Source organism: Schistocerca americana, chromosome 2, assembly GCF_021461395.2.
Source record: "Schistocerca americana isolate TAMUIC-IGC-003095 chromosome 2, iqSchAmer2.1, whole genome shotgun sequence".
In the NCBI taxonomy this organism is placed as follows: Eukaryota; Metazoa; Arthropoda; class Insecta; order Orthoptera; family Acrididae; genus Schistocerca; species Schistocerca americana.
In genome coordinates this window covers 863789561-863815255 of record NC_060120.1, presented here as the reverse complement: position 1 = coordinate 863815255, position 25695 = coordinate 863789561, and the positions used below count along the sequence as shown (strand labels likewise).

Genomic DNA, 25695 nt, shown 5'->3' with positions numbered 1-25695 from the left:
TTCCTCTATCATATCCGAATTTGTGCTACGTTTCGCAGTGGGAACGTTGCTTCTTCCAGGAGAACTCGAGCTCCACTCTTAAACCACCACATTGTGTCTAAAACTCTAGGGACATGTGTTGGCCTTCGCTTGGTTGTGCGGACCTCAGGAAATTAAAAATCCAGCTCTCGAAGAGAGTTGCGGTGTAGATTACTCACTGATATTGCAAAAGGTTTGCATGTAGATGAATGACGCACGCACATCACAGTTATTTTTTTCATTGTCAAGATATTTCTTTGTGTCGGCAGGTACACGAAGACCGTGGTGGCGTCCAGTATTACGGCGCAGAAGTACAACCCTGAGATCACGTGGACGCCCCACCAGCCGGACATGCGCATTGCAGAGCTCAGCGACCAACTTAGGCATATAAAGCAGGTAAAGTGTCGACTCGCCGCATGTGTACGATAACGCGGTCAACAGTGTGCATTTATTACACGAACCAAGTTGATTTTATCCTTGGAATTTTTGTACTGCTCGTTGCTCAGTAGCCTGTCTCTAGCTACAAGCCACCGTCTTCTCGTTTCACATATTTTGTTCATATTTTTCAGTACTCGTACATTTATTTTTTGTTTGAATTGAAACCAGTCGCGGCTATTTGTAATGGCAAGTATAGGCGGTTTTTGCAGCACTAACATGCTTGGTGGCCAACAGATTACGTTGTGACTTGCGAATACAAGAAGAACGGTACGTGCCCTGCATCTGACGTGGAAATGAGAATGAATTATATCCATTGAGCAGCTTACGCGATTTTTACGGTTCAGAATGCAGCACACACACAGACACAGACACACACACACACACACACACACACACACACACACACAGACTATTGATCTTAAGTTCGCCAGTCGCAACCTGATCCCTTGGCCATCTCACTTACCGCGGCAAGTATGCTGTAGTATACAGAGAAGTTGCAGCATTAGAAAATTGCAGCGAAATGCAGGAAGATCTGCAGCGGATAGGCACTTGGTGCAGGGAGTGGCAACTGACCCTTAACATAGAGAAATGTAATGTATTGCGAATACATAGAAAGAAGGATCCTTTATTGTATGATTATATGATATCAGAACAAACACTGGTAGCAGTTACTTCTGTAAAATATCTGGGAGTATGCGTACGGAATGATTTGAAGTGGAATGATCATATAAAAGTAATTTTTGGTAAGGCGGGTGCCAGATTGAGATTCATCGGGGGAGTGCTTAGAAAAGTAGTCCATCAACAAAGGAGGTGGGTTACAAACCACTCGTTCGACCTATACTTGAGTATTGCTCATCAGTGTGGGATCCGTACCAGGTCGGGTTGACAGAGGAGATAGAGAAGATCCAAAGAAGAGCGGCGCGTTTCGTCACAGGGTTATTTGGTAAGCGTGATAGCGTTACGGAGGTGTTTAGCAAACTCAAGCGGCAGACTCTGCAAGAGAGGCGCTCTGCATCACGGTGTAGCTTGCTGTCCAGGTTTCGAGAGGGTGCTTTTCTGGATGAGGTATCGAATATGTTGCTTCCCGCTACTTATACCTCCCGAGGAGATCACGAATGTAAAATTAGAGAGATTCGAGCGCGCACGGAGGCTTTTCGGCAGTCGTTCTTCCCGCGAACCATGCGCGACTGGAACAGGAAACGGAGGTAATAACAGTGGCACGTAAAGTGCCCTCCGCCACACACCGTTGGGTGGCTTGCGGAGTATAAATGTAGATGTAGATGAAGAAATCGCCGATTTTGCCAGTATGAAAACAACATAAAAGATGCCATCCACCTTGTGATGAAAGTGTAACCAACGAAACGGGTAGTGTATGAAGTAATGACATTGTGACTGTCACAGAATTACGTATTTTTCATCCCTCCCCCGTTCTGTTCAGATCTCAATTCTCGCAACAGTGCAGCAATAGAGACAGGGCGGATTTTCAAGTCGCGCGGTGGCCATACCACTAACAAGCTGCGGGTCCTCTACTCAGAAATATGTACAAGTATTTTGGAAAGCTGTTATTTTACTTCCTTGTAATATATGAAGGTAGGTGGTTTCCCACATCCACCTAGGTAATAACCGGGCTGGTACCAAAGTCCCGCCTCAGATACGCGGTGCGCAAACATTTCGAAAACGTTCTCGCACTTGAACACGAAACTAAATGCAGATAGATTCCATTCCGGAAGTTGAGCGGTGCCGTCAGAAAGGGCATCCGATCACCAGCTGTCAATAACATTCCCAAAACCTGTATAATAAATGACGACCCCCTAGAGCAGAGCTTTCCAAACTGTGTGTCTCGACATCCCGGTTGTCGAGTAGCAGCATCAGGGATGTCGCAAGGCTAGTAAATTCAAATGCAAAACAAATGGAAAAACATTGGTAAAATAACACAAAACATCCTTTTCTTAGCTTATTGTAAACATAGATAACATATAGCAAGAGTGATCGGTATGTTGTATCCAACTATTTTGTGCATGCAACTTCCAATTATGGCAACTACAGAGTGATCAGCCAGAACATCATGATCACTGCCCATCGCGACGTTGGATGCCGCCTGCTGGCGTTGCAGGCACATGACGCGGTGACAGAAGTATGAAAGCGTAGCAGACACGGACGGAGGATCCCCATAGCGAAGATGCGGGTTGCAAATGGGGAAATACATTGAGATAAGCGACTTTGACAAAGGGGAGATCATTATTACGCAGAGCCTGTGAACAAGTATCTCAGAAACGGTATGTGAAGTATGTTAGCGGCAAGAAGCAATCAATGCCTTCTCTGCGCGATGGAGAGACTATCGAAGACAATGCTGCCAAAGCAGAGTTACTAAACACAGCCTTCCGAAATGCCTTCACAAAAGAAGACGAAGTAAATATTCCTGAATTCGAATCGAGAACAGCTGCCAACATGAGTAACGTAGAAGTAAATATCCTCAGAAGAGTGAAGCAAATTAAATCACTTAATGCCAATTAGGTTCCGCCGGCCCGCGTGGCCGAGCGGTTCTAGGCGCTTCAGTCTGGAACTGCGCGACCGCTACGGTCGCAGGTTCGAATCCTGCCTCGGGCATGGATGAGTGTGATGTTCTTAGGTTAGTTAGGTTTAAGTAGTTCTAAGTTCTAGGGGACTGATGACTTCAGATGTTAAGTCCCATAGTGCTCAGGAATAGATGACCGTTGCAGTCTGGTCCCTTTAATCCCACAAACCAACCAACCCATAGTGCTCAGAGCGATTTGAACCATTTTGAATTAGGTTCCTTTCGGAGTTTGCTGATGCATTACCTCCATATTTAACAATCATATACAACCGTTCGCTCGACGAAAGATCCGTACCCAAAGACTGGAAAGTTGCACAGGTCACACCAATATTCAAGAAAGGTGGTAGGAGTAATCAAATGGTTCAAATGGCTCTGAGCACTATGCGACTTAACTTCTGAGGTCATCAGACGCCTAGAACTCAGAACTAATTAAACCTAACTAACCTAAGGACATCACACACATCCATGCCCGAGGCAGGATTCGAACCTGCGACCGTAACGGTCACTCGGCTCCAGACTGTAGCGCCTAGAACCGCACAGCCACTCCGGCCGACTAGGAGTAATCCACTAAATTACAGGCCCATATCCATAACGTCGATATGCAGCAGGATTTTACAACATATATTGTGTTCGAACATTATGAATTACCTCGAAGGAAACGGTCTATTGACATACAGTCAACATGGGTTTAGAAAACATCGTTCCTGCGAAACACAACTAGCTCTTTATTCGCATGAATGTTGAGTGCTATTGACAAAGGATTTCAGATCGATTCCGTATTTCTGGATTTTCGGAAGGCTTTTGACACTGTACCACACAAGCGGCTCGCGTTGAAATTGCGTGCTTATGGAATATCGTCTCAGTTATGTGACTGGATTTGTGATTTCCTGTCAGAGAGGTCACAGTTCGTAGTAACTGACGGAAAGTCATAGAGTAAAACAGAAGTGATTTCTGGCGTTCCCCAAGGTAGTGTTATAGGCCCTTTGCTGTTCCTTATCTATATAAACGATTTTGGAGACAATCTGAGCAGCCGTCTTCGGTTGTTTGCAGATGATGCTGTCGTTTATCGACTAATAAAGTCATCAGAAGATCAAAACAAACTGCAAAACAATTTAGAAAATTTATCTGAATGGTGCGAAAAGTGCCAGTTGACCCTAAATAACGAAAAGTGTGATGGTATCCACATGAGTGCTAAAAGGAACTCGTTTGGTTGCATGATAAATTAGTCAAATCTAAAAGCCGTAAATTCAACTAAATACCTAGGTATTAAAATTACGAACAACTTAAATTGGAAGGAACACATAGAAAATGTTGTGTGGAAGGCTAACCAAAGACTGCGTTTTATTGGCAGGACACTTAGAAAATGTAACAGACCTACTAAGGAGACTGCCTACACTACGTTTGTCCGTCCTCTTTTATGATACTGCTGCGCGGTGTGGGATCCTTACCAGATAGGACTGACGGAGTACATCGAAAAAGTTCAAAGAAAGGCAGCTCGTTTCATATTATCGCGAAATATGGGAGAGAGTGTCACAGAAATGATACAGGATTTGGGCTGGAAATCATTAAAAGAAAGGCGTTTTTCGTTGCGACGGAATCTTCTCACGAAATTCCAATCACCAACTTTCTCCTCCGAACGCGAAAATATTTTGTTGACACCGACCTACATAGGTAGGAACGATCACCACGATAAAATAAGGGAAATCAGAGGTCGTACGGAAAGATATAGGTGTTCATTTTTTCCGTGCGCTGTATGAGATTGGAATAATAGAGAATTGTGAAGGTGGTTCGATGAACCATCTGCCAGGCGCTTGAATGTGATTTGCAGAGTATCCATTAGATGTAGAAGCTGGTCAAATGTTGACGTGCTACTGTCGTGAACATCTGCGGAAAGAGGTAGAAGGACAGTGAAACTACCACTAAATGGTTGGACGTCCACGACTCTTCATCGTACGTCGGGTTCGGAGGCTTGTCTGCTCTGTAAAGTAGGATAAATGCTGATCCGTAGCATCTCTGTCGAAAGAGCACAACGGTGGTGCACGCACAACTGTTTCGGAGCACACCGTTCATCGTACTTTGTTGAACGTGGAGCTGCTCAGCAGACCACTCATACGTGTTCACATGATGACCCAACGACATCGTCAATTACGATTGCAGTGGCCACGGGACTGTCGGGGTTCGACCCGTCGATCAATGGAAACTTGATGACTCTTCCGGTGAGTCACGTTTTTGCTACACCAGGTCGATAGTCGTCTCCACAATCGCCTCCATCGGAGTGAACGACAATTTGAAACGTACAGCGCGCAATGGATGCAGGCTGATAGCAGTATTACGCTATGGGAGACATTCTTCTGCGATTGCATGGGACCTGTTACAGTAATCGAAGACACGCTGAAAGCTACGAACCACCTGCAACTCTTCATACTTGATGCCTTCGCCGGCGGCGATGTCATCTTTCAGCGGATTTGAAATGGCTCTGAGCACTATGGGACTTAACACCTGAGGTCATCAGTCCCCTAGAACTTAGAACTACTTAAACCTAACTAACCTAAGGACATCACACACATCCATTCCCGAAGCGGGATTCGAACCTGCGACCGTAATGATCGTGCGGTTCCAGACTGTATCGCCTAGAACCGCTCGGCCACTCTGGCAGGCTTTTCAGCGGATTTGTCCGCGTCTCGGAGACAGAAATGGGGTAAGCGGTTTGAGGAGCATTATAGTGAACCCACGTTGATGTCGCGGCGATCAGATTCGCCTGATGCGAGTCCTGTTGAACCGATCTGTGTCGCTGTCGGTCGCCGTTACCGCGTAAACAAATCAGTAACTCGCTATTTACGCGAATTACATGAGCTGTGCGTAGACATGTAATGTCACATACCTCGAGAAACCTACCAACAAACTGTTCGTCTTCTGATACGCAGAATCAGTTATGTATTTCACTCCAAATATGGCCAAACAAGCTGTTAAGCAGGTGCTCATAATGTTTCGGCTCGTCAATGTATGTACTGCTGCTGCTGTACGTTGGCGGTCTCTATCGGTCCGGCGATAGTGGCAGATAGTACACTTTTTCTTCAGTATTTTTTTCTGTTCGTTCGTGACATGTCATTATTTTACCTCTTTCAAAGTGATATAATTTGCAGAAGTCATCAGAAGTAGATAAATTTACTGCCAGAAAGAGACTGTTGTCAGTTTATGAAACATCAGATCTAGGGCAACAGTCATGCAATGAGACCGGAACTTCAGTAGATGCACTAGCTGCAGAACAACAGTGCTTCCGAAATTCTGTTTGTTCCGTGCCATCATGCAGTAGCAAGAACACAAAATAAGGCTGTCTAATGATGAATACTTAAAAATGGCGTTCACGTGGTGTGAAAATGACAGATATCCTGCACCGGAGTGTGTGATATGTGGTATAAAACCTTTCAGTGCAAGAGTGGTACGAGTAAATTGCTGCGCCATATTTCTACTGCGAGATGGCGCAGTGGTTAGCACACTGTCCTCCCATCCTGATATAGGTTTTCCGTGATTTCCCTAAATCGCTTCAGGGCACGGCTGACTTCCTTCCCCCTCCTTCCGCAATCCAATGTGACCTATGACAGCGATGTTTGGTCCCCTCTCCCAAATCAACTAACCAACCACAGACGTTTACAAGTTAAAAGTGTTGACTATTTCAAAGAAATCCTAAAACAGGAGTATCAGCAGAATCAAATGCGTACTAAAAAATTCAAGGTCTCTCAGAAAGGTCTTGTAGCTGAGATAATTGCTTTCTGTGTTATACTGGAAACAGTGTTGGGGCCTGAGTATGAACGAGATGTTAAAAAAAGCCTTGGCTGATAATATAGTTGGAAGACGTATTAAGGATATGCATTAAAACATTGAACATTCTGTTAGAACTAGGGTCCGTGAAACAAATTTAATGTTTGCAGTTCAGCGAGGTGAGTCTGATGATGTAAGTGACCTAGCTCAGATCGTTTCTTTTATTCGTTTCGTTACTGAAGGACACATAGCTTTACAGTACCTCTGTTGCGAGGGAATTCCGTGAACTACCAAAGGCGAAGACGATTTTAAAGTAATAAGTGAGTACACAGAGAAAATGAATTTTGTATCTGTACTAAGTAAGAGTTCACAAGATTTACTACTGAATAAAATATACGCAGTATTTAACTCTCTTCTGAAGAGCACCGACGTCAGATACAGTGTTCGGCTAGTAATAACGTTGTAGCGGATCCTAGTCAGGTTAAGTGACACTTCCAAGAAGCCCATTCTCTGAGCGATGAGTCTGGTGGGCGAGCGTCCCTCGTTGTACTAGCTGGCAGGATATCGGTTCCGGAAATACTAGACTTGCTGAGTCTCCAGTTGATCTCCGGTTGACTCTCCACTCCTCTCTTCAGGGACATGTAGCCCCCTGAATGCGCGGCGGGACAAAGGGTAGTGAGCAGATCTCTAACTTCGTCCATGTCACTGGTGCAGAAAAATAGTGCAGCAAAGACTTTGCCCTTTGTACGCCGGGTCGAAAGTATGTGTCATCTCGGCGCGTACGCCTATTTCGCAGGCAGCCTACCTAGCTGACTCTGCTGTACCGCGTGAAGCCTACGGTCACCGCGGGTACAGCACTACACTCTTCGAATTTTGAACCATTATCTCATCAACATATGAACATTAGTCTTAACATTAAAACAGCCTGCCACCGTTAATTTTTATTAATTCAGTTCACTTATCAAGAAGAAACCACTGTTGTAACAAGTAATTAGTTAAATACGAGGGTGAGTCAAATGAAAACCTTAAATTTGTAATAACAAATCGAAATTTCGCGCCGTTATCCTGTAAGTTGATAAGCGTGCTACAAACAACGTGCAGAATGGCCTGTAGGTGGCATCATAGTGCAGATGGACACATACCGTCGCAGTATCAGTATAAAGATGGCCGCCCCACTTGAGACTTGCACCAGGGAAGAACAGCGTTCTGTTATTCGGTTTTTGCGTAGTGAAGGTGTGAAACCTATTGAAATTCATCGACGATTGAAGCTTCAGTACGATGATGCATGTTTGTCACAGCAGCAAGTCTACGAATCGAGTAGGAAGTTCGCGACAGGTGTGACTTTAGTGGAAGATGCTCCTCGTCTAGGTCAGGCACAACGAGTTGTGACTCCACAGAACATTGCAGCAGTTGAAGCCATAGTGAAGGAAAACCGCCGAGTGACACTGAATGACATTGCAGCATGTTTACAGATTAGTCATGAGTCAGCACACCCCATTGTGCATGATGTGCTCCAGTTTCACAAAGTGTCTGCAAGATGGGTGCCACGGCAGCTGACTCCTGAAATGGGAGAACGACGTGTTGATGCTTGTGAAGAAGTTCTTCGGCACTTTGAACGAGAAGGTGATGGCTTCCTTGCAAGAATCGTTACTGGGGACGAAACCTGAGCTCACTTTCACCAACTGGAAACGAAGAGAGCGAGCAAGGAATGGCGCCATTCCTCATCACCAAAACCAAAGAAGTTTCGAACAGAACCATCGGCAGGGAAGGTTTTGCTGACTCTCTTTTGGGACAAAAAAGGCGTCATTTTGGAGCATTGCATGCCTAGAGGGACCACTGTCACCAGTTCATCATACACAGATCTCCTAAAATATCATCTGCGGCCTGCAATCAAATCAAAGCGACGTGAATTGCTGTCAGCAGGTTTCCTTTTGCAACATGACAATGCAAGGCCCCACAGTGCCCGTGCAACAGTTGCAACAATCACAGACCTGCATTTTGAGTGTCTTCCTCATCCACCATACTCACCAGACCTTGCCCCAAATGATTTCCATATGTTTGGACCACTCAAAGACGCAATGGGAGGAAAGAAGTTCCGTTCTGATGAAGAGGTACGCCACGCGGTGCATGAGTGGTTGCGCGAACTATCAAAAGAATATTTTTGTGAAGGAATTATGCACTTTGTAAGCGCTGGAGGACGTGCATTGAGCGTGGGGGAGATTATGTGGAAAAGTGATACAGCTTTGTACCACTTCTGCACAATAAATAATATTTAAAAAAATATTTAAGGCTTGCATTTGACTCACCCTCGTATAATCTCTTGTCTTTTATGCACACTGATGCTACTACACTCATGTTCGGAAAAAAAGAACAGATCAGCTTGAAGACTAGAGAGAGGACGTTCATATTCACAAGACATGTACGTTAGTATGTTCTACAGAAATGATTAGCATTTCAGTCACCTCGATTCAGCACGTGTCCTGTTGCCTAGTAGGCAGGTGCCCTGATAACTTGTTCCATGCGTGATGGCATCCTGTGGTAAGCCATCCATGCTGCATTCACCTGGTTCTAAAGTTCATCTGTGGTGGTTGGCATTGGGTCACAGTGCTGCACCTGTCATTTCACCATACCCCACACATTTTTGATTGGGACAAGTCTGGTGATCTGGCGGGCCAGGGCAAAAGGCTTATATCCTGTGTCATCAAGACGGCACATGTTTGGCAGCAACACGTGGTCGTGCATTGTCTTCCTAAAAATGGTGTCGGGGGTGTTGTGCAGAAAGAGTATGGCTACAGGTCGCAGCATGTCATTCACGCAGGTTACACTGGCCACAGTGCCCTGGACATGCACCAACTGTTATTTGTGGTTGCACCCAATAGCACCCAACACCATAAGGCCTTGAGCTGGTACTGTGTGTCTCGTGTGAATGCAATCACTGCGATGCCGCTCCCCCTGTCTGTGGCGAACCAGAATGCGGCCATCATTTTCAGACAGAACCTGGATTCGTCTGAAAACACTATCTGATGCCCTTTTGTCCCCAGTGGTGTCTTCCACACACCATTGCCGTCGTGCATGTTTCTGCACATTCGTCAAAGATAGGCGGAGAAGTAAACGAAGCGCACGTAACCAATGCCGTAATAAACGGCGACGGGCTGTCAACCCTGGTAATGTACGATGTGTTACACTGTTCTGTTGTTGCGCCTGATCCGAAGAGGACGCAGATCTGTCCTGCAATGGTCTGGGTGGTGCGACCTGACCCACGTCGAAGTGTTCTACGGCCTTCCGTGAATCATTCTGCACACACCGGTTGCACTGCCGAAACACGAACAGGTATTTCCCGGATGGAAGCATCACTCTCCTCATGCCAATAATGCGCCCTCTTTCAAACTCACTCATCTGATGGTACGGTTCGCGCATACGTCTGCGACGCATCCTGCACGTCTGCTCAAGTCACACTGATCCGTTACCTTCGGTTTATTGCCACAGGTAGATTTTACCGGTGGGTGGTGTTAAGCCGCGATATCTGTGTTGATATTGAACCCGCGAACCGACAAGGTTCAAATGTTAACCATTTCTGCAGAACATTCTAATGAACATGAACTGTGAATATGATCGTCCTATGTCTAGCCGTACAAGGTCTTCTGTTTTTTTTTTTTTTCTGAGCGTGGGCGTATGAAGCGACGTGTCAAAACTGTCTGATCGTGTATCTACGGTACGAATACGTTAATGTACAGATGAGTTTCAAAACTTATTCTTCCATCTTAAATTTAATCTTTGGTAAACCCGCTTACAAAGAACACACACAGAAGGACCTTTATACAAACTACTGTGACCCTGTAATCATGTTACTTGCTCTCATAAATGCTGGAGAGTACTACAGTTTTCATATATTCGCATTGTTCGCAGAGTTTACTGAGTGTGCTTTTTACAAATAATAAGGCTATCATAAAACTGAAGTACTTTTGGACCTGTACTAACTTAGGCTGTATGCTCGAGATGTGTTCCAAAAATAACGAGAATTGTGTAATTTAGCGATTTATATTAGTCAATTTAGTTTGACGTTTTCGTTGTTGTGTAGGTAAACATATGTGGAATGTATGTGTACAGTGTCAACCAGGCGCGAGTATGGCTGTAGATGTAGATATTTAGTCTCTTCTCAGCTGTCAAAAAGATTGTTTGTGTTTTTCTAGTATTGGTGATTATTATTATTATTATTGTTTATTATTATTATCATCAGAACGGAAGAAGTATGCCATATCTGCAGAAAAACGAGCAGCCAGATCACAGCGAATGAAGAAGTTTTGGGAATGGAAGAAATTGCTGACTGCTAAGACTTAAACTTAATTATTGTAGACTCTGTTGTATTATGTTTGATTTTAGTGCTCCAATGTGGGCGTAAACTATGTAAATAAATAAATTATTGTTATTATTATTATTTGCGTCGAGACCCTGTAGGATAACGCAAAGCAATCTGCCTCATTTGAGCATTCTTTCTCCTCGTCTACGATTCTCGCATTTTTTCTCCATGCAGACTCTTTCAATCCTCAGTCCACTTTGTCCCTGGTTTCTTTGGGGGCTTCATTTTCTGACCTAACGTTCCAGTTGCATTTCTTGTCTTTGTATACGTTTCTGTCTTCAGTTTCCATTGGATCGATTTGTGCTTTCTCTAGGTCAAGTTTAACTTCTGTGATCCATGTTACTTTTGACTTGACACCTTGTACGTATCTCAGAACTCTGTTGGTGAGTCTTCTTGGTGGTCGCCTGCTGATGTGCCCGAAGAATTTTAACTTTCTTTTTCCGACATTTGCTGCTAGGTTTGACATCTCCTCTGTTGTTTCCCTAGGGTGTAATCTGTATCTCTCTTTTGTCAGCTTTGTGCCGAGAATTTGTCTCATGATTTTGACTTTTCCCTTCAGTATGCTTTCCATGTCGTTTTTCCTATGAAGTGTTAGTGTCTCACTTAGTATTTCAGGGTTGATTGCTGTGTTGTAGTGTCTGATCTTTGCTTGAATGGACATGCATTTCTTATTATATATATTTATATATATGTCTTGTGTTCTGCCGTAAGCTCTCTTCATATTTTGTAGTCGAGTCTTCTGTGAGATCTTTTCTCCTCCTGCAGCTTCGAGGATTTCATCCAGATATTTGAACTGTGTAACTCTCTTTATCTTGCCTTTTTTTTTTTTTTAGCAGAAGAAACCAGATTTCTGGAACGGGATTTACATGCCAACTTTTTCTGCACATTCTTTTAGTATTTCTATTTGCTTAGTTGTTATTGTTTCGCCATCCGAGAATGTGGCAAAGTCGTTTGCTAAAGCGAGCTTTGATACTTCTATTTTGTTCAGTCGCGTTGGTTCCCAATGTTTTCGGATTTTCAGTTCTTTTTCCGATTCCTTCATTACATTGTCCAGCAGTAGGTTGAACAATATTGGCGATAATTTGTCGCCTTAGCGTACTCCAGTTTTGGTCAAGATGGGGTTAAAATATTTCACCCATGAAATTTCGATGTTGTACCGAGCAAGAGAAAACTGACTGCGTGCCTCTGTCCTTTAACTAATCTCTCTCAGCTTCTTCTGAGGATCTCTACGCGATACATGCGATGGTGGCAGTATAATGGTCGCACAGACCTCTTCTTTTAGATGCTCTCTAAATTTACGCAACAGGCTTTCGCGGGATATACGTAGTCTTTTTTCCAGTGATTTCCATATAACATCCCGGAGAATTTCCGTTGCACGATCCTAGACAGCGTGTCTCTGAGTTCGTTCGATATCTGTCACAGGGAAAACCTGATCTTGCCGTGCTTAACAATGCAAACTGGGAACCAAACACTGCCGTATTCGTCGTGAGAGAATGAGCACACTGTCATATCTTAGTGGGTCAAACATTAAAGCAGTCTCGTGAACTTTGTAGACACAGTTTGTTGAAACATGATACACAAATGTGTTGTAAAAGCACACTGACGCTAAACTGATGATTACGGAAAGGAATGTAAAACAAGATCGTAAAACCAGCACTAAATGAAGTGAGGTAGAGTGTATCTGACTTTATTCGTTTAAGGCCCCTGTAAGCGATCAAACTTGTTTGTCAAATTCGCTGTTTTCTACCCACGGGTTTGTCAAACTAGCGTGCAGACGTACCAAAACAGTTTATCAAATTAAACCTCACTTTTAAAGTGACTGTCGCAAACTATTGTGACACTAGCGAGAATGGCTATCAATGCAGTCAAAGCGTTTCTTGCATTGACATTGGCACTGTGTGTCAGGAAGAAACGGAAAACAAGACGCTGATAGGAATGGTTGAAATTGAGAGATAAATGTACCCCTGAAAATCTAATTGAACTTCATTGAAGTACTACAACATGGGAACATACACTTCGTCTGTGGGAGAACTGAAGAGCTTCGACCTTTTTTTACGTTATCACACTCCCGCTTGTATGTGCGTAGAATACTGATTTTCTTTCTAAGGTCTTCGTGTGCAATTTGTAGCTGGGAGAAACGCAACCTCCCTACCCTGTGTTATCTGCCAGTCTCTTTTGTTTTCATCCATATAGTCTTTTATCGTAGTTTGCTCGACTGTGGAAACTCACGATATAGCGAGGAAAACACCTTCTCACTAACATGTGCGGCGAAACATCAACACAAACAACGTCCGACGTGTTGTTAAATCGGCCGTCAATCAAAATTTCTCTAAACACGCCAGACTCCATCTATGTTTGAAAAACACGTCAAACAAAACCGCACACAGCCAAATAATTTGATAGACTAGTGAAGTCTGACAAATTGTTCGATCGTTTACACGGGGCATTAAGCGGGCTACGTCGTTTGGTGCAATGGTATATAGAAAGAATTAATGACTTTTAGGCGAGTTTTGTTAACAATATAAAGGAAACAGTCTCTGCCGAGAATTCTTAATAATGCGCAGTGGAACATATACAAAAAAAAAAACTCATTTGCCAGTTTGAAATATGTTAACCTAACCTAACACAACCTGGAATTATGGGAAATATGTTCTTCAAATATAAACTATATTCAGTTTTATGTTAATGATTGACTATAACGAGTGGTTTAAAAATAATGCACAATCATGAACTACATTATACTACACCGTATTGCTAATTGCCGTTCAAAACTGCTGACATTTCATTGTTCTCTTGAAAAACTGATCACTGCAGTTGTGGTTTTGCTTTTAGTTTTCAAGTTGTGTGTGTGTTTTTTTTCTTTCTTTTTTTTCACGCTACCATCAGTATGTTTCTGTTGCGCCAAAAAAATAATTTTGTGAGGATTGGTCTGTTATAAGAAAAGGAGAAAGGGTACACCTAGGCCGTTACAATTGAAAATAAAAACGAAAATTTGCACAAGGAATACTCAGATACAAGCTGAAGCACATGCTGCTTCCGTTTCTTGTTTACTATAAATAATTTATTGCAGACTTTCGTAAGTTTTTCGCCTTTTTTAAGTGGATAATTTACGATTTTCAGTGTATTAACTAGATGTAGAGACGATGGGCCTTCTAACATCCATAACGAAGGTGTGTTTCAAATATCTATGTTCAAGACTTTCGGTCTTTACTCAAACCTATTCTAGGCAAGTGTCCTCATCATATAAAATATTCTAGCTAATTTATCCCAAGGCGTAAGTCACTTGCGCCACTTCAGATGGAAAGAACGATTTACTGCTCAGTTCGGATGTCGATTCCCTTTTTATAAAAAAGCTTTTGGTGGACTCGCTATATCTCATCGGCAGAAGGTTTGCGGCCGACATTACGGCGTTGTTGGAACACATTGTCTCCTCGATGTACTTTTTGCCTACAGATGGCGGCACAAGAACAGGAATGAACTTTTAGCTTACCTGCCATATGTTGGAAATGTTTCCACGAAAACAGGCAGAGTATGAAGACAAAATAAATTGACCGAGCGAGATGGCGCAGTGGTTAGCCACTAGACTCGCATTCAGGAGGACAACGGTTCAATCCCACGTCCGGCCATCCTGATTTAGGTTTTCCGTGATTTTCCTAAATGGCTCCAGGCAAATGCCGGGATGGTTCCTCTGGAAGGGCACGGCCGACTTCCTTCCCCGTCCTTCCCTAATCCGATGAGACCGATGACCTCGCTGTCTGGTCTCCTCCCCCGCAACAACAACCCCAACAAAATAAATTGATATTTAGACCTCCAAAAGACAAAGACATGTCAAAGATGACCTAGAGCAGAGCGTCAGGTGTTCACGGATGCTTAGCGCGTGACGCAAATTTACGTATGGCGAACGACACGCGTTGTTCTGTAGACCATTGGTGAACACCAACAGTATACTCGCCTCCTCCAGGCCAGCAAGTTCACTATCCCGAATGCTGTTTTTCTACTTGTCATTAGATGAAACACAATGAAACGAAAATTGCGAGCCATACGTCAAACTTTTGGAACTTCATAAGCAATGAAGCCATGGAAATACGACTGCCTGACGCGTAACAGTTGTGACGGCAGTTTCTAGTGTTACTGCGTGGAATTCTGTGAACCGATCTTCATGCTATGCATGTGATTTTACCAAATGAAGATGATAGATAGTTTTCATTGCGGAGGGTGCTGGACGCAGCGCAATGACTTGAAGCAGAAGCGCGTGAGCTCAGGCAGCTCATGCGCAGTGATGACCGTTTGCGCCTCGCTTGTGCTGGCAAGGTGTGAAATAGGGGAGTTCAATGTATTCTCTACGGTAAAGTCCTGAAGATGACACTGCGCCGAAACATCGTGGCAGCAAGTTACGTACGTCGGGCAGTTCGTCCGACATTTCGTGGAACGTGTAGTGAGTTGAGGAAATCTAGATTTTAATCCCACATTGACGAATACGACATATAGAAATCGTCAATCAAATCGAAGATGGTAAAAGTTTGTTGGTTTATTACAAAGTTCCTGTTTTTTATGGTTTCTGTGATTTGTTGATCGGTTTCTACTTGTATCCTTTTATTATTTTAGTCTGAAGGTCCTGTCTAACAATTCAGTAAAGTGACCGCTTTTATTTTAGATGCAGACAATCACTAGAGTCAAAGAATGGCAAGGCTACAGATTCAGTGCGTAGATACTGTAAATGATTTTTCGATTTTTGCGAGAACACACGAGCGATAAGTCGAAAATCGGACTTTACAAAAGTTTTGAAATAATCTTGAAATCTAAATAGGTGCTTTGGCTGCCGAAGGGGCACACGACCACCCTTCGACATACTGACAAAGAAAATACAAGCTATAATCTCTTCATGTGCTAATAGTTCGAATTCATAAAGGAGGATAAATATTTCAAAGCAATAGAAAGATTTCATCATTCCTCTTGCATGACGAATAACACATGGAGCACGAGATGGTGCTTCATCAAGGAGAGCGCTTTGACACAGTTAATTTACGTGCGCAGAGACAGAAGTTTGCTTCCGGTTACTTCATGCGACTAATACTCGATCAAATGAATATTCACTCATAAACAAACTGAACACGAATTCATTGTTCTTGCTACAACTGTTGCTTCCCCTCACAAGTGAAAGACGACTGATGTAGGTTGGGTCATAGGAAGAAACGTGGCTCAGTTGGTCTGCCCTCTACAGCCCCCCCCCCCCCCCCCCCCTCTCTCTCTCTCTCTCTCTCTCTCTCTCTCTCTCTCTCTCTCTCTCTCTCTCTGGCCGGCCGGTGTGGCCGAGCGGTTTTAGGCGCTACAGTCTGGAACCGCGCGACCGCTTCGGTCGCAGGCTCGAATCCTGCCTTAGGCATGGATGTGTGTGATGTCCTTAGGTTAGTTAGGTTTAAGTAGCTCTAAGTTCTAGGGGACTGATGACCACAGCAGTTAAGTCCCATAGTGCTCAGAGCCATTTGAACCAGTCTCTCTCTCTCTTTCTCTCTCTCTCTCTCTCTCTCTCTCTTTCTCTCTCTCTCTCCCCGTATCTGGCTTGATGTATCTGGTTGTGGGCACAATGGGATTTAACATCTGAGGTCATCAGTCCCCTAGAACTTAGAACTACTTAAACCTAACTAACCTAAGGACATCACACACATCCATGCCCGAGGCAGGATTCGAACCTGCGGCTGTAGCAGTCGCGCAGTTCCGGACTATAAGCGCTCGGTCACCGCGGCCGGCTGTGGTGTAGCTGACCCATCATGTCACCTGACCAATGCGATCTGTGAAATGAGAAGGCATTCATTTATAAAGGAAGTAAATAACTCGTGTACATCAACGGAGTACTTGCATTTTTCACGTTAAACGTAATCTTTTGAGAAACTTATGGTGCCGGCCGGAGTGGCCGAGCGGTTCTAGGCGCTACAGTCTGGAACCGCGCGACCGCTACGGTCTCAGGTTCGAATCCTGCCTCGGGCATGGATGTGTGTGATGTCCTTAGGTTAGTGAGGTTTAACTAGTTCTAAGTTCAATTAAAAAAATAAAAAAAGCCTTATGGTTTTTTCGCGGTTTTCTGGTTTTCCATTTTTTTCTATATATCGTAATGTGTCAAGACTTCGCACAGTTTATTTTTACATTCAGTGGAACCAAATTGCAGGATGGGGAATGGCCTGTATGACCTTTTCGCCTTCTTCGAGTGAGGTGGATCGCGTCATAAAACTAGTTAATAGGGTCAGTACAAAAATAACTTTATCTCATAAAAAATTAACATGTTTTTCCACAAGTAAATGCCGTCTCCATCACTGCACTAACACATTAGTCGTGGTACCATTCCCTGCCGTTGCCTTCACACTGAATCTACTCACCTAATTCTGCCAGCTTTGGATCGTCGTATTTAATCATGCAAAGCTCACAGGGCGGTGCCATTACCTTCATCTGTGTCTCCGGAGAATTCTGATGAACCTGTAGGTGTGGTCAGTTCTCAACATGGCTCATTCGGAATTGTCTGGCTGAGAAGGCATTTTTCTTTTCTTGTACAATATTTCTCGTGATGTAAGAAAGTGCTTTTTCTTTCCAGCTGGGCCTGAGCCGAGGTGCTGCTTTGTATAAGATTTTCTTTGTGTGTCTTGCCTTGTTTTGTGCGGAAGCGTCCTGTTTGCGTACCTGTGTTCTTGAGACGGCGCTGGTGGCGGTGTTTGCAGGTGGTGGTTAGCCAGGTGGCGGAGGCGCCGTCCGCGTTGGCGCTCACCCGCTACGAGGGAGGCAGCGGCAGCGGCCAGCAGCCGGGGGACTCGTGGGACGACGAGGCCGACTCCGCGGAGGCCTGGCCCGACGAAGGCTCCGGCTCTGGGGACGCACCCATAGGTGAGCACCACTCTCTCTCTCTGTTCCTTTCTACACTACTGCCCATTAAAATTGCTGCACCAGACGTGCTACAGACGCGAAATTTAACCGACAGGATGAAGATGCTGTGATATGCAATTGATTACTTTTTCAGAGCATTCACACAAGGTTGGCGCCGGTGGCGATACCTACAACGTGCTGACATGAGGAAAGTTTCCAACCGATTTCTCGTACACAAACAGCAGTTGACCGGCGTTGCCTGGTGAAACGTTGTTGTGATGCCTCGTGCAGGGAGGAGAAATGCGTACCATCACGTTTCCGACTTTGATAAAGGTCGGATTGTAGCCTATCGCGATTGCGGTTTATAATATCGCGACATTGCTGCTCGCGTTGGCCGAGATCCAATGACACTTAGCAGAATATGGAATCGGTGGGTTCAGGAGGATAATACGGAACGCCGTGCTGGAACCCAACGGCCTCGTATCACTAGCAGTCGAGATGACAGGCATTTTATCCGCATGGCTGTAACGGATCGTGCAGCCACGTCTCGATCCCTGAGTCAACAGATTGGGACGTTTGCAAGACAACAACCATCTGCACGAATAGATCGACGAAGTTTGCAGCAGCATGGACTATCAGCTCGGAGACCGTGGCTGCGGTTACCCTTGACGCTGCATCACAGACAGGAGCGCATGCGATGGTGTACTCAACGACGAACCTGGGTGCACGAATGGCAAAACGTCAATTTTTGGATGAATCCAGGTTCTGTTTACAGTATCATGATGGTCGCATCCGTGTTTGGCTACATCGCGGTGAACGCACATTGAAAGCGTGTATTCGTCATCACCATACTGGCGTATCACCCAGCGTGATGGTATGGGGTGCCACTGATTACACGTCTCGGTCACCTCTTGTTCGCATTGACGGCACTTGGAACAGTGGACGTTACATTTCAGATGTGTTACGACCCGCGGCTCTACCCTTCATTCGATCCCTGCGAAACCCTACATTTCAGCACGATAATGCACGACCTCATGTTGCAGGTCCTATAAGGGCCTTTCTGGATACAGAAAATGTTCGACTGCTGCCCTGGCCAGCACATTCTCCAGATCTCTCTCCAATTGAAAACGTCTGGTCAATAGTAGCCGAGTAACTGGCTCGTCACAATACGCCAGTCACTACTCTTGGTGAACTGTGGTATCGTGTTGAAGCTGCATGGGCCGCTGTACCTGTACACGCCATCCAATCTCTGTTTGACTCAATGCCCAGGCGTGTCAAGGCCGTTATTACGGCCAGAGGTGGTTGTTCTGGGTACTGATTTCTCAGGATCTATGCACCCAAATTGCGTGTAAATGTAATCACATGTCAGTTCTAGTATAATATATTTGTCCAGTGAATACCCGTTTATCATCTGCATTTCTTCTTGGTGTAGCAATTTTAATGGCCAGTAGTGTAAAATGTAAGTCAACGAGACAAAAAGAGCGGACCGGTCTCTTTGAAGCATTGCAGCTGGTGCAGTACTGGTACCACCACCGCCGTAAGTCATCCAAATCTGTTGTCTGTGTGGAGTCCACACAGGATACAGTGGCCAGTGCACAGTAATCAGTTTCCGTCCAACGTGCAGGGCGAGTTCATTCGTTTCGTTTGTTCCTAAGGGGAGGCCGACCACATTTGCATGCCGTTGAGCCAGTTGGCAGTGACGAAATCGTGGTGCATACCCTGCAATCTTTCTCAAACGATTTTGCAGAAACTATTCAATAAAAATGTTTCACTTGTGCGTTACGTATAGCTCTATATGTCAGCTTCATGATGACATGCGCATCATTTCGTTAATAGCCTTAGTTATTGTGATATTTGCATTTAAGGAAGACCACTCCACTCCGTCTACAGGCCACAAGTGGCCCATTGGGACCATCCGACCACCGCGCTATCCCCAGTGGAGGACGCGGATAGGAGGGGCGTGTGGTTAGCACACCGCATTCGCGGTCGTTATGATGGTATTCTTGACCAAAGCCGCTTCTATTCCGTCGAGTAGCTCCTCAATTGACATCACGAGGCTGAGTACACCCCGAAAATGGCAACAGCACGTGGCAGCCTGGATGGTGACCCATCCAAGTACCGGCCACGGCCGACAGCGCTTAACTTCGGTGATCTCACGGGAACCGGTGTAGCCACTGCGGCAAGGCCGTTGCCTTTTAAGAAAGACGCTGTGCGAAATTCGAAAAAGCGCACAATGAAAAATGAGGGTTGCTATGATTTTGCGTTTGTTGAAATGAGATTTTGCCAAATGGTAGCATGCAAATAGGGGAGTATTTTCATTTTCACATATGGTTATTATGCAGAAGTTCATTATTTACCTTGTTATTCCAGAAACTACAGACTTTTTTTCGATGAAAGAACGTAATTTTAAAGGGCCATCGATAGCTGGTCAAATGAGAAATGCTGTGGGTTTTATACCACAAGTGAATATGTTGCAAGTTTATTTTTGTACTGAGGATGCGCTTTATCGCAAGATATTTACCTTACTTTTCCTCAATTCGTCACTTAATAAATCACTGTTTCATAATTCTTTCACAATTGCATGTCCACAACTTAGTGAGGTGACACTGAGTAAACTCCGCCGCGTGTTGGCAAAAAAAGCAAATTTTAACGTGGCAATAGGAGAAATGTAGATTTTACTCACAATTTCCGACTCATAACGCTTCTCTGAAAGCTACGAACTGTTAACAAGCCAGGCGAAAATAAATCACTGCTTTCGTTGCATTTGCAGTGGAGTAGCTTGAATCGTCAACATGCAAGTGTGGGCGTGGAGCGGCTCCACTTAATATTTACAAAATATGTGAGGTTAGGGCTCCGTTTCGAATGGCACTTCCCTCCAGTGCTCAGCATTTTTCCTAAAGCACCTGCCTGCAGCCCCTTCCTCTACCATTCTCCCCACACGTGCTCTGCCAACTGCGCATCTAAAGGCCACATTATTCTCCGCACAGTCAGGTGGGTTGACTTGGAGATGTGAGAGAATGGTAGAAAAGAGCTATTGTGTTGGACAGATGTGCCCTTGACCATACAGTGAACGAAGCTGCCTGCATTGATAGTTTATGAACACGGAGTGCCATTTTGTGAACACCACTTCCCTGCAATGTTAGACTCAGTTCTTGGATGGGTCACCATCTAGCTACACGAGCACCACTGGCTCAGATGGTTCAAATGGCTCTGAGCACTGTGGGACTTAACATCTGAGGTCATCAGTCCCCTAGACTTAGAACTACTTAAACCTAACTAACCTAAGGACATCACACACATCCATGTCCGAGGCAGGATTCGAACCTGTGACCATAGCAGCAGCGCGGTTCCGGACTGAAGTGCCTAGAACCGCTCGGCCACAACAGCCGGCCCACTGGCTCAGGGACAAGCAAGTAGCCAAAGTGGCGTTCATTGAAACACTGGCACCAGGTCTGTAGGTCATTTGGGATTATTGTAACGCTGTGTATTCAAAGTGTCTACAAGGAATGATGTGTCTCTCGTGGCCCTGTAAGACACCATAGGAACAGTTGTCGTAAAAATTTCCTAATGCAGCTGGATAGGAGTGTTAGGCCTTGTCAGTTATACTTTCAAACCCCAGAGGAATTGCTGCTGTCAGTGATTGCAGGTCCATCTCAGCCACTTTCAGAGTGAACACTGCCAAGAGAGCAGCATGCAATGGATATTTGCAGTAGGGTGCCTAGAAAAAGGCTGTTGCTCACATTGGTACAAAAAGTTGCATGTCTTCAGTGGACCAAAAAATACAGAAACTGGACAGTGGCAGTGTAGCAATTTTAATGGCCAGTAGTGTATGTGTAATACATGTGGAATTTATAGACTCCCAAGAAGTCTAAGTGAATGAAAAAATAATTAAGTAGTTACTATATACACAAGCTGTGAATTCATATGAATGCAATTCTGAATCTTGGTTTTAATAAGTTCATTTGCCACATACTGCCTGGAATAGTGCTCCTATGTCACAGCAGACATGAAATATACAGAAGAATGCCACATCTCAAATCATGTACTCTATGACAACTTACCATTTCAAACCCAGAAAGAGCACTGCTAGAGAAATCACTACGATCACTCAAATCAGATTTGGAGTAGGAAGAATCAAAGTCAGTTTAGTAATACCTTCCAATATGATAGGAGCAATGCGTGTGATTGCGGTGAAATCCAGACTACAGCACATCCCACAATGTTATCATAGGCCTTCTGATAAAGGCACCTGCAAATGCTCTTAGCCTGTCGCAGGGTGGACATAGTCTAGGTTTCTGTGTTTTATAAACTTGTTGTAGTGGGGTGTTAGCTCTAGGTATTACAGCAAGCTCACAATTATGTGGGTTCCAATTATATAAATGTATGAATATTGTCGATAAATCAGCAGCATAATATCAATGTATGAATATTTTGTGGGACATTGATATTATTTCTACAAAATTTCCATATTTGATATACACTATAGCTATGTCTAACTACATGTCAACCATTTCATTTTGCAGTGCCAGAAGGAGGAGACCGAAGTGCAACAGAGAATGTGCAGGTGTCACCAGGAGTCGGCGCCGACAAACCTCCAGCAGAGTCCTCCGCCGGCCGCAGGGCGCCCATGTCATGGAGTCTTCTGCTCATCGCATATGGCGCAATTGTTACAGTGCTGTGTCACAGAGACGGCTAGAGACGAACTCACCCTGGCCAACAAGCAGTCTGCATTTTGGTGGATAACAACAGGCGGAAAAAAAGCAGTGCTACAAATTCCATTTTTGCTGCATGAGTGGTGCAGAAGAGCCATTAGAGATTGTCGCTGCAAGTTCTGAGAGGAGTTTAACTTTACACACACCATGTTGATGAAGCACGGCCACCCTATTACACTCACAGATAAATAGATTTCCTTCATAAGTGCATAGGTTTCCAGGGTCAGAGTCAGTTCGAATAAGATCTATTTGGGTATTATATTTGACTGCATCATTTTGTTGCACTAAAGAAAATCCACAAAACTGTACTGACAGCTCAGCCATCTTTGGAGCAGTTCTCCACAGTGTGACGATAGTAATATTTCGTTGCCCTGAAGACGACCATTGTAAAGACAGTTGAAATATTGTCTTTCTTTGTAAATGGCTGGAAGGCAGCAAGATGACACAACCTGATACCCAAAATGATTTCACCCAAAATGTTCCAACAACAATAAAAACAATTAGGTTGTAGAAAATAGTTTTATAGGCAAAATTTAGTGAGTTCTGTAAAATATGCTATGAGGAAAATGTGTTATTTTCCAAAAGACGCAGAGTACCTGACCTTAAATTATTTAACTGTTTCTTTGTGGCACTTTCAGATCTTATGTTCTCAGGAAGTAATCCATCAGAACGGCCTAAAATATGTATACCACCAGCAGACTGCAATGGCAGAACAAATCTTCAGTTTCTATTCATTCTGTGAATGAAAACAAATTCGGGTGATAAGGAATTTGTCATTGACCGTGCATAGAACGCACAGTCTTTAGTGTACCCCAATATTTATGGGAATACTTCCTAAATTTGACAGATAAGAGAACATAACCATAATTAAGATGTATTAATCATTTGTGAGAATTATGGCAAAAATAGCAGCTGTCTGTATCCACAATTTAAGTAGCATGACTATTTATTTATGTTTTTCATTCTTTTAATCACTATAGCAAGGCCAAACCTGTTTTGGCATCCTGACTAACTATCGCAACAAAAGGCAGCATTGATTTGTTAGTTTAGTTTCGCTTCCTAATCATACCTCTACATAAATAACAATTCAGCAAAATTGTTTCAGTGCTGAATATACTCGCACAGTCAACATCATGATAGAGTATCTACTAATGTAATATTGTTAGTTCATGGATTTTGAAAGTTTATGTCTGTTTTGTGTTGTATGATGAATCAGTTCAGCTTAATGAAAGTTGCCTAATTTAACACTTTTTAGCTGAACAGTGACATACGTAGCGAACAAAAGAATCTCACCTTCTGGTACTTATTTAGTGGAGCATTGAGTTGGCTCTATTGGCTATATGACAATCGCCAGACTGCAAGCAAACAAGATATAGCAGACGAATGGACGAATAGATATTTAGTTTATTAGTAATATGAATGGACGATAATTTTTCTTTAAAAATGTAATATATGTTGATGGTTCGTGATTTTATTGCTCAACATTTGCATGTTGAGTTTGTTGTGAGAAGCAAAAAAAAAAAAAAACTGTGATAAACGTTTCGAAGATTAGTGGTTGTACATGTGTGGTGGTTGTAAATTATGGCGAATGATGTCCTTAGGAACTGTTGGTCCCATAGTGCAAACAGTGGATGAGGTGTGTTACATCATAGTATGAAATTGACTACCATTTGTTTGAATTTTGATCATGACAACATATTAGTAATTATTTTGTGCATATGATATTCTACACTGGTTGTATTTAATGAAAAAAATAATAAATTGTTGACATAATATGGTGTACTTTTCTAAAATAATTGTGTAGGAAATTATGGTTTCATGGGATGGCATATTGGCCAGAAGTTGTAGAAACTAAACATGTTTACTATAAGCTGATGGATACATGGAATTCTACATTTTCTCATCTTCTCATAGTGGTAAAACAGTGCTAATAATTGATTGAGTATGGTGAAGATGTCAATTGCCATTACTTTGTACTGAGAACCATGTGCTGTTGTGCACAGCAAGTCAAGAACCTTCCTGTTTCTTTCCCTCCTGGGCATAATGTTCACAAAATTAAGTTAACCATGTAATGAGACATTGAATAACTTAAAAAAATCACGACATTTCATTCTCACATTGGATGAACAGCTGACAAACTGAGGCCCTGTTTCTATCAGTCAGTAGTGTTTGGAAAATGGTGGAAAGAACAACGTCATTTTAGACTACAAGCAATTTAATAAGAATTTTAAAACAAATGTTGCTGTCACTGACACTTTTTATGGACTTATTCCATGTTAACAGAAGGAACAGCTGATGGCCCAAACACGGCTATTGTTGACAGAGTGGCGAGTTGTACAGACTTGCAGCTCTTTCCTCCGTGTTACTGCAAGAACAAACGAACATTCAAATGTAAGCTTAATTTTATGAGTTTCAGTTGCACAGAACTACGGAAAATCTATTTTATGGTCGTAGGTCAATGTGTGAAGATGAAATATTTTTCTCAGTTATGACCGATCATTTATGTATGTATGTATGTACAGGGTGACAGTTATTGAACTATATAAAGAAAACATTAATTAGTTACAAATTACGGCATGCACACACTTTATTCTACATGTAAACATTGCTACAGATATTTGAATTTAGGTTGTGACATTCAATATGCCTGCCATCACTGACGAAGATGTGGCGCAAATGAATACTAAAATTCTGCATGACCCGCTGAAGTGTTGGAACATCAAGGCTGTCAGTGACCTCCTAAGTGGCTATAATCAGTTCAGCAATGGTTTTGGGGTTATTGCTGTACACCTTGTCTTTAATAGCCCACAAAAAGGAGTTGCATTTGTTTAGATTCAGAGAATATGGCGGCCAATTGAGGCTCATGCCAGTGGTTTCTGGGTACCCTACAGCCAGAATGTGGTCCCCAAAGTGCTCCTTCAGGACATAAAAACTCTTCTGCTTCGGTGGGGTCGAGCTCCATCTTGCATGAACCACACCTTGTCAAA

At 43.5% G+C, this 25695-nt stretch overlaps 1 protein-coding gene and 1 pseudogene across 1 annotated transcript in view; one reads left to right on the top strand and one right to left on the bottom strand.

Annotated features, from left to right (window-relative positions):
• Positions 1-24481, top strand: part of LOC124592341 (division abnormally delayed protein-like) — a 610377-nt gene extending 585896 nt beyond the window's left edge. The window contains exons 7-9 of the mRNA XM_047131825.1: positions 288-414; positions 17855-18017; positions 22520-24481. Of these exons, the coding sequence (XP_046987781.1) occupies positions 288-414; positions 17855-18017; positions 22520-22692 (463 nt within the window). The 3' untranslated portion in view covers positions 22693-24481. The remainder of the gene's footprint in view (positions 1-287; positions 415-17854; positions 18018-22519) is intronic.
• Positions 20072-20189, bottom strand: LOC124596833 (annotated as a pseudogene).
• Positions 24482-25695: the final 1214 nt, after the last annotated feature.